The following is a 9,225-nucleotide window of genomic DNA, read 5'->3' as shown; positions in this document are numbered from 1 at the left end:
AGAGGCAGTCAAACAGGCAGAGAGAGAGAGAGGCAGAGAGAGAGAGAGAGGCAGAGAGAGGCAGTCAAACAGGCAGAGAGAGAGAGAGGCAGAGAGAGAGAGAGAGGCAGTCAAACAGGCAGAGAGAGAGAGGCAGAAAGAGAGAGGCAGTCAAACAGGCAGAGAGAGAGAGAGGCAGTCAAACAGGCAGAGAGAGAGAGAGGCAGTCAAACATGCAGAGAGAGAGGCAGAGAGAGAGAGAGAGGCAGTCAAACAGGCAGAGAGAGAGAGGCAGAGAGAGAGAGTCAAACAGAGGCAGAGAGAGAGAGAGAGGCAGAGAGAGAGAGGCAGTCAAACAGAGAGAGAGGCAGTTAAACAGGCAGAGAGAGAGAGGCAGTCAAACAAAGAGGCAGTCAAAAAAGAGACAGTCAGAGAGAGAGGCAGTCAAACAGATGAAAGAAAGAAGAGGAGGGGATACAATTTGATTGAGAGAGAGGCAGTCAGTCAGTTAGAGACAGAGGGAGAGAAAAAGCCTAAAGAGAGAGAGAGCGAGAGAATCATCCATTGTGATAGCAGCACGGAGAGAACAGGCAGGTCGTTGTGTTGGGTCTGCTCTCCTCCTGCAGGGACTCTGAGGCAGCCGAGGACTCTGTGGTCAGACTGGACACTGCTCCTCTCAGCCCCACATCAATGACCGGTTACATAAGAGACCCTCGGCCCGCCAGCCTGCCCACAGAGGGGAGTGACCGACTGTTCCTGCTCAGATCCACATCACAGTCATGATTACATTACATTACAGTCATTTAGTCATGATAACATTACATTACATTACATTACAGTCATGATTACATTACATTACATTACAGTCATTTAGTCATGATTACATTACATTACAGTCATTTAGTCATGATAACATTACATTACATTACAGTCATTTAGTCATGATAACATTACATTACATTACAGTCATGATTACATTACATTACATTACAGTAATTGAGTCATGATTACATGACATTACATTACAGTCATGATAACATTACATTACAGTCATTTAGTCATGATAACATTACAGTCATTTACATTACAGTTATTTATCCAAAGCGACTAACAATAATTGCATTTAACGTAAGAAAAGCCAAAGTACTTCTTCTTGCCCGAACTCACAAGTCCATCTCCTTTCTAAAACAAGTGACTAAGAGCATAATCTAGTGCTGAAGGCAAAGTGCAAGAATAGCAATCTAAAATACATTAGGTGCTTAAGAGGGAGGATTGTTGTAGTACTTCTATGATGATACAACTTCAATGATGTTGTTAAACCACAACCATCACAGCCAGACTCAGAGTCGCTGCCTCTCGCCAACAGGAAGTCCTCTCGCCAACAGGAAGTCCTCTCTCCACGCCTCGAGGAGGACGTGTAGATGATAGCGGGGTTATGGATTAGGACGTGTCTGTGGTATTGGGTTTTAAGCAGCTGTATGTATGTAAATGAAGCATTTTTACAAGGTTGATGGAGTTTGAGGATTGCCAGTAATGGCAAATCAATAATAATGATGATGCTTTGATACGATCATGGGTGCAGGTGTTCCGCTATAGCTGTGTTGTTTGGCACGGAACAGTGTGTGTGTGTGTGTGTGTGTGTGTGTGTGTGTGTGTGTGTGTGTGTGCGTGCGTGCGTGTGTGTGTGTGTGTGTGTGTGTGAGAGAGAAAGAGAGAGAGAGAGTGGGCAGGGGGAACAGAGGAATGGGAAGTTGGACCGAGGGACTTGTTGAAGAGTATCCATGGTTACGGCTGCCCTACAACAATTCAGCTGAGAGTGCTGCTGTGCTGAGTGAGTCTGAATGGAATCCCTGCTTCTACACACACACACACACAGGCACACACACACGCACACGCACACACACACACACACACACACTTACAGCAACAAAGGAACACATGAGCTCCACAGGGGACCAAGCAACTGAGAAAATATTAATTGTGTGTTTGTGTGGTGTCTTTGTAGGGCTACTTTATGTAATTGGTGCTGATGTGTTGGTATTTTCTGATTATTCTGTACGCACTGTGTGTGTGTGTGTGTGTGTGTGTGTGTGTGTGTGTGTGTGTGTTGTTGACTGTGTGTGAGCAGATGAAAGGGAAGGAGGTCTGCCCTGTCCAGCGCTGCCCCCAGACCTAGCCCCTTCTCCTCCCCAGACCGAGCCCCTTCTCCTCTCCCCTCTTTGTCATTCAGTCCGTATCTCTGCCCCACTGCATGCTGGGACGGCACAGAGGCTCTGGCTTTTGTTCTGCTCTTTTAACGACTCAAAAAACAACTTCTCTCTTCTCGGAAGAGGGCGAGAGGGAGGGAAGAGGGAGAGAAGAGGGAGGGAGGAAGAGTAGGGGAGAGAGAAGGAGGGAGGGAGAGGGAGAGAGAGTGAGGGAGGGAGAGCAGGGGAGAGAGAGTGAGGGAGGGAGAGAGCGAGGGAGGGAGAGGGAGAGAGAGCGAGGGAGGGAGAGAGAGTGAGGGAGGGAGAGGGAGAGAGAGCGAGGGAGGGAGAGGAAGAGAGAGCGAGGGGGGAGGGAGAGGGAGAGAGAGCGAGGGAGGGAGAGAGAGAGAGTGAGGGAGGGAGAGAGAGCGAGGGAGGGAGGGAGGGAGGAAGAGGGAGAGAGAGCGAGGGAGGGAGAGGGAGAGAGTGAGGGAGGGAGGAAGAGGAGAGAGAGCGAGGGAGGGAGGGAGAGGGAGAGAGAGCGAGCGAGGGAGGGAGAGGGAGAGAGAGTGAGGGAGGGAGAGGGAGAGAGAGTGAGGGAGGGAGAGGGAGAGAGAGCGAGGGAGGGAGAGCGAGGGAGGGAGAGGGAGAGAGAGTGAGGGAGGGAGAGGGAGAGAGAGCGAGGGAGGGAGAGGGAGAGAGAGCGAGGGAGGGAGAGGGAGAGAGAGCGAGGGAGGGAGAGGGAGAGAGAGGTGGAGCTGAAGAAACTTTGAACACAAACAAGTGTTCCCCTCTATGTGGAAGGAAGTTGTGCGTGTTGTGAGGTATCTCCTGTGAGGCTGCACCCCAGGAGAGACCGCCGGAGAGAGACTGAACAGGTGAGTGGGGGGCGTGGAGGGAGGAGGAGGGGAGGGGAGAGCTTGGCAGGAGCTCTGCTCACTTAAAAGGAAGAGGTGTGAAATGTGACTGAGAAGTATACTGAGGGACAAACGGAGGAGGGGGTGTTTGGAAATGGTTCCTGCTTCCATGTTCACTGGTGTAGCTCTACTGAACCTGTTGCTTAAAGACTATATGGATGCCCTCTGACCTCTGGAGTTTAAATTCTGCCAGCTGATTAATTATAATTATCTGTGTTGTGGTGGGGGAAGTTATGTTGGTCAAGATGACGTATCAACTCATTTGAAAGTACTTGAGGTGCTTTTGGTTAACCGCTGAGCTTGTACCTTCGGGATCGCTCAGTATGTTTTTTGTAGCAGGTAAGATAAATCATACCAAATATTTGATTGGTATTTTGACCAAGGTGCGGTTAAGACAACAATTCCAATTCCCCACTGCTCTAGAAGGTGTGCCTCAGCTCTAGCTGTGCTTCCTGTCATGACCTCCAGGGGGAGCTGTCTCTCACCATCATGATGCAGCGAGGAGAGGAGCTGTCCGGCAGGGAGGAGTTCAGCTACGCCCAGATGCCCACGCTGGAGAGGGGGGGGGGGGACGCTGGTCCGGCACACGGAGAGGGGGCTGGAGGTGGGGTCAGATAGGGACAGCTACACGGTGGATGTGAGGGCCAGCGACCTACAGCTGTCCCAGGCGGAGCCCCCCCTCCGAGCCTGCTTCAACTACCGCGCCTGGCTCTACAGCGTCCTCATAGGGGTGAGAGGTCAGGGGTCGAGGTCATGGGGTGATAACACTAGTTTGGTCTTGTTCAGTGTGGTTATGCGTTAGTGTACTATGGTCTAATGTTATAGGATAATGACCACAGACTGTATGCGTGCGCGTGTGTGTGTGCGTGCGTGTGTGTGCGTGCGTGCGTGTGTGTGTGTCACCAGGGCAGCTTGTTGATCACAGCAGGCTTCTCCCTCTACCTGGGAAACGTGTTCCCTGTTGCCATGGACTACCTGAGGTGTGCAGCGGGGGCTGTGAGTGACGACCTCCACCTACAGGAAGTCTCGCTGTATTGATTGTTTATGATTGTTTATGATTGTTTATGATATCCCATGAATTCCTCATTTGTGTGTGCTTACCACAGAGTATCCCAGCAGCGGTCGCTAGTTTTGCTATCGCCAAGGACAGACATGTCGCCGTGAGTACACAATAAAAACTACCGCGTCACTCAAACCCCGACACCAAACCACTCACAACAACAATATGTGTTTGCGGCATTAATGTTAACCAGGAGTTGGAGCTGAATGGGAGTGTCATGAGAATAAAGATGAGTGTATACGTGGTTTTTAGGTGTTGCTCTACCTCTGCAGGTGTCAGACTTCCAGGTGTTGTTTGTGTCGGGCTTTGCTGTGACCACCACCTCGCTGGTGTGGTTCGGCTGTAAACTGGTCCTCAGTCCCTCGGCTGTCAATGTGAGTTACCATGGATACCTCCTGTCCTGGATGCTGTAGGCAGTTACACCCCAGTATCTCAATCTCTCCTCCTACACCCCAGTATCTCAATCTCTCCTCTTACACCCCAGTATCTCAATCTCTCCTCTTACACCCCAGTATCTCAATCTCTCCTCTTACACCCCAGTATCTCAATCTCTCCTCTTACACCCCAGTATCTCAATCTCTCCTCTTACACCCCAGTATCTCAATCTCTCCTCTTACACCCCAGTATCTCAATCTCTCCTCTTACACCCCAGTATCTCAGTCTCTCCTCTTACACCCCAGTATCTCAAGCTCTCCTCTTACACCCCAGTATCTCAATCTCTCCTCTTACACCCCAGTATCTCAATCTCTTCTCTTACACCCCAGTATCTCAATCTCTCCTCTTACACCCCAGTATCTCAATCTCTCCTCTTACACCCCAGTATCTCAGTCTCTACTCCTCTTATACCCCAGTCTCTCAGTCTCTACTCCTCTTATACTAGTCTCTCAATCTCTACTCCTCTTATACCCCAGTCTCTCAATCGCTACTCCTCTTATACTAGTCTCTCAATCTATACTCCTCTTATACTAGTCTCTAAATCTCTACTCCTCTTATACTAGTCTCTCAATCTCTACTCCTCTTATACCCCAGTCTCTCAATCTCTACTCCTCTTATACTAGTCTCTCAATCTCTACTCCTCTTATACTAGTCTCTCAATCTCTACTCCTCTTATACTAGTCTCTCAATCTCTACTCCTCTTATACTAGTCTCTCAATCTCTACTCCTCTTATACCCCAGTCTCTCAATCTCTACTCCTCTTATACTAGTCTCTCAATCTCTACTCCTCTTATACCCCAGTCTCTCAATCTCTACTCCTCTTATACTAGTCTCTCAATCTCTACTCCTCTTATACTAGTCTCTCAATCTCTACTCCTCTTATACTAGTCTCTCAATCTCTACTCCTCTTATACCCCAGTCTCTCAATCTCTACTCCTCTTATACCCCAGTCTCTCAATCCCTTCTCCTCTTATACTAGTCTCTCAATCTCTACTCCTCTTATACCCCAGTCTCTCAATCTCTACTCCTCTTATACTAGTCTCTCAATCTCTACTCCTCTTATACTAGTCTCTCAATCTCTACTCCTCTTATACTAGTCTCTCAATCTCTACTCCTCTTATACCCCAGTCTCTCAATCTCTACTCCTCTTATACTAGTCTCTCAATCTCTACTCCTCTTATACTAGTCTCTCAATCTCTTCTCCTCTTATACTAGTCTCTCAATCTCTACTCCTCTTATACCCCAGTCTCTCAATCTCTACTCCTCTTATACTAGTCTCTCAATCTCTACTCCTCTTATACCCCAGTCTCTCAATCTCTACTCCTTTTATACCCCAGTCTCTCAATCTCTACTCCTCTTATACTAGTCTCTCAATCTCTTCTCCTGTTATACTAGTCTCTCAATCTCTACTCCTTTTATACCCCAGTCTCTCAATCTCTACTCCTCTTATACTAGTCTCTCAATCCCTTCTCCTCTTATACTAGTCTCCCAATTCCTTCTCCTCTTATACTAGTCTCTCAGTCTCTACTCATCTTATACCAGTCTCTCCTCTTACACCACAATCTCTCAGTCTCTCCTCCTCTTATACCCCAGTATCTCAGTCTCTACTCCTCTTATACCCCAGTATCTCAGTCTCTCCTCTTATACCACAGTCTCTCTGTTTCTCCTCCTCTCCTGCCACAGTCCCTGATGGCGTAGTCCAGTCTGCTGTTGATGATGATGAGACTTGACAGTGTTTCATGTCTGCTCGTCCTCTACCCCCTCCTTTCTCTACACCTCTCTTTCCCTGACTCCACCCCCACCATCCCTCCCTCTCTATCCCTCTCTCTTGTCTTTCTCCTCCGTCAACTGGCTGTTGTTTGCATCCTCCCTCCTTCCTCCTCCCCTCTACACTTCCCCTGTCCCCTCTCCTCCCCTCTCCTCCTCTCCTCCCCTCTCCTCCCCTCTCCTCTCCTTCCGTCTCCTCTCTCCTCCCCTCTCCTCCTGTCTCCTCTCTCCTCCCCTCTCCTCTCCTGCCGTCTCCTCTCTCCTCCCCTCTCCTCTCCTCCCCTCTCCTCTCCCCCCTCTCCTCTCCTCCCCTCTCCTCTCCCCCCTCTCCTCTCCTCCCCTCTCCTCTCTTCCCGTCTCCTCTCTCCTCTCCTCCCCTCCCCTCTCCTCCCCCGTCCCTGTGTTCAGATCAACTTCAACCTCATCCTGATGATTCTGCTGGAGGTGCTGATGGCCAGCACTGTCATCCTGTCCGCTCGCTCCGTAGAGGACTGCTGCAGCCACAGGAAGGTGTGTGTGTGTGTGTGTGTGTGTGTGTGTGTGTGTGTGTGTGTGCGCGTGCATGCGTGCGTGCGTGTGTGATCTCATTAGAGGACATCCCTTTATCTACCGAATTCAATCCAATTAGTTTCTCCCTCCCTCACTTCTTCCCTCTCTGTCTTCTTTCCATGCCCTCCCTCTCTGTCTCCCTCTCTCTCCCTCTCTCTCTCTCTCCCTCTCTCTCTCCCTCCCTCTCTCTCTCTCTCTCTCTCTCCCTCTCTTCCTCTCCCTCTCTCTCTTTCTCAGTCAGTTCATGATGGCCCAGTGGTTTTAACCCCCGCCATCTTTCCCACCCGTCTCCTAAAGGCCTACTCTGTGAGTAAAGAAACGCTGCTTCTCTGCCTCTGTCATCCTCATATCTGACCTTCATAGACAGACAGTAGTATACATTCCTCTGTAAGGTCATTAGTGAAAACCAGATTGAAAAAGGACATCAAAGATGCATGGTAGCACTCACCAATTAAGGATACATGGACAGATTCTCTATTTCACCCGTTTATTTGAGGAAGGCGTCTGGCCGAAACATTTCATTATTTGTTGTTTCATTGACGCCAAAAATAAACGGGTGAAATAGAGGATCTGTCCATGTATCTTTTATTGGTGAGTGCTACCATTCATCTTTGATGTCCTTTTTGATGTTCATATTTTTGGTTAAGCACCACAACAAGTCTATTTTTGGGGGAAGGCGCATCCATTTCTATTGCAACGGTGAAAAGCAGATTGAGTTCTCGATGACGTTCCTGGTTAAATAAAGATGGATGCCCGCGTGTCTCGGCCAGGTCATTGAGGTGATCGTAGGGATCGCTGCAGTGTTCGGTGGGATCATTGCTCTCAACATGGACGCCCTCCTGCCTGGACCCTATCTGTCCGTCACCTTCTTCTGGATCCTGGCGGCGGTAGGTTCCGTCCCAGAGTCCGCTGTATTTGACATACTGTTCCAGAGTCTTGCTATAGATTTATTCTAATAATTAAGAAAAGAGTAGTGGAGAATGCCGAGGTTCATCTTTGAAAGTCCAAGCTGGTTACCTTTATTCCAGATAAGTTACGAGTTTGCAAAGTCGGGCTCAAAAAGAAAGGAACATCCACCAAGAGCAAAGATTATCATGAAAACAGAGCATTATAAACAGTGTGGGTGTGACAATACCTGCATATGCAAATACCTCACTAGCCAATTATCAGTGAGTAGGCTAGGTCTGAGGGACAACAGCCAAGTGAACGGTACAGAGATCAGAGATAGTTGGGAGGAGGGGACCCCTGGGGAGGTCTAGCTGGGAGGAGGGGACCCCTGGGGAGGTCTAGCTGGGAGGAGGGGACCCCTGGGGAGGTCTAGCTGGGAGGAGGTGACCCCTGGGGAGGTCTAGCTGGGAGGAGGGGACCCCTGGGGAGGTCTAGCTGGGAGGAGGGGACCCCTGGGGAGGTCTAGCTGGGAGGAGGGGACCCCTGGGGAGGTCTAGCTGGGAGGAGGGGACCCCTGGGGAGGTCTAGCTGGGAGGAGGAGACCCCTGGGGAGGTCTAGCTGGGAGGAGGGGACCCCTGGGGAGGTCTAGCTGGGAGGAGGGGACCCCTGGGGAGGTCTATCTGGGAGGAGGGGAGGTCTAGCTGGGAGGAGGGGACCCCTGGGGAGGTCTAGCTGGGAGGAGGGGACCCCTGGGGAGGTCTAGCTGGGAGGAGGGGACCCCTGGAGCGGTCAATCAGAAGGCCTGGAGATGAGGGGTCAGGGCAATACACAGAGGACAGCTGCTCACTTTACACAACGTCTTGAACAGAGAACACACTCATTTGTATCTATTACCGTCTCCAGCTGTACATATACAGCTACATATACTGTACATATTCATGCTGAGGCCAGGGGTCTAATGCGGTCATTTGAAAGTATATAATGACTGAATTACAGTATCTCTACTCAAATGAGCGCAGCTCAGATTGGATGTTCAGTCTATGGCATGGCTCAGTAGCGCTGTGTCATCATGGCCGTTTGGCTGATTTGATCCTGCGTCCTCATCTTGTCTTCCATGACGCCCCGATGTCTCCCAGTGCTTCCCCAGCGCCATCGCCAGCCATGTGGTGTCAGAGTACCCCAACAAGTGTCTGGTGAGTCTGTCTCTCTGTCTCCTGTTTCCCATCCCCTGACTTCCTCTCTTATGCTTTTACCCTGTTCAATCTCCGGCCTAACCCTCTCCTCTCCTCTCCTCTCCTCTCCTCTCCTCTCCTCTCCTCTCCTCTCCTCTCCTCTCCTCTCCTCTCCTCTCCTCTCCTCTCCTCTCCTCTCCTCTCCTCTCCTCTCCTCTCCTCTCCTCTCCTCTCCTCTCCTTCTCCTCTCCTGTCCTCTATTTTCTCCCTC

The 9,225-nt window shown here is 50.1% G+C and overlaps 1 protein-coding gene across 1 annotated transcript in view; it reads left to right on the top strand.

Moving 5' to 3' along the window:
- Positions 1 to 3,571: 3,571 nt before the first annotated feature.
- Positions 3,572 to 9,225, top strand: part of mlc1 (modulator of VRAC current 1) — a gene marked incomplete at both ends in the record, with an annotated part of 7,501 nt that continues 1,847 nt past the window's right edge. Inside the window, 9 exon segments of the mRNA XM_084453193.1 lie at positions 3,572 to 3,642; positions 3,644 to 3,812; positions 3,989 to 4,078; positions 4,189 to 4,242; positions 4,415 to 4,516; positions 6,753 to 6,854; positions 7,131 to 7,199; positions 7,664 to 7,780; positions 8,919 to 8,975. Coding sequence (XP_084309319.1) covers positions 3,572 to 3,642; positions 3,644 to 3,812; positions 3,989 to 4,078; positions 4,189 to 4,242; positions 4,415 to 4,516; positions 6,753 to 6,854; positions 7,131 to 7,199; positions 7,664 to 7,780; positions 8,919 to 8,975 — 831 coding nt within the window.

Source organism: Borostomias antarcticus (assembly GCF_949987555.1).
Source record: "Borostomias antarcticus genome assembly, chromosome: 18".
Lineage (NCBI taxonomy): Eukaryota > Metazoa > Chordata > Actinopteri > Stomiiformes > Stomiidae > Borostomias > Borostomias antarcticus.
This window is presented reverse-complemented; position numbering and strand designations above follow the sequence as displayed.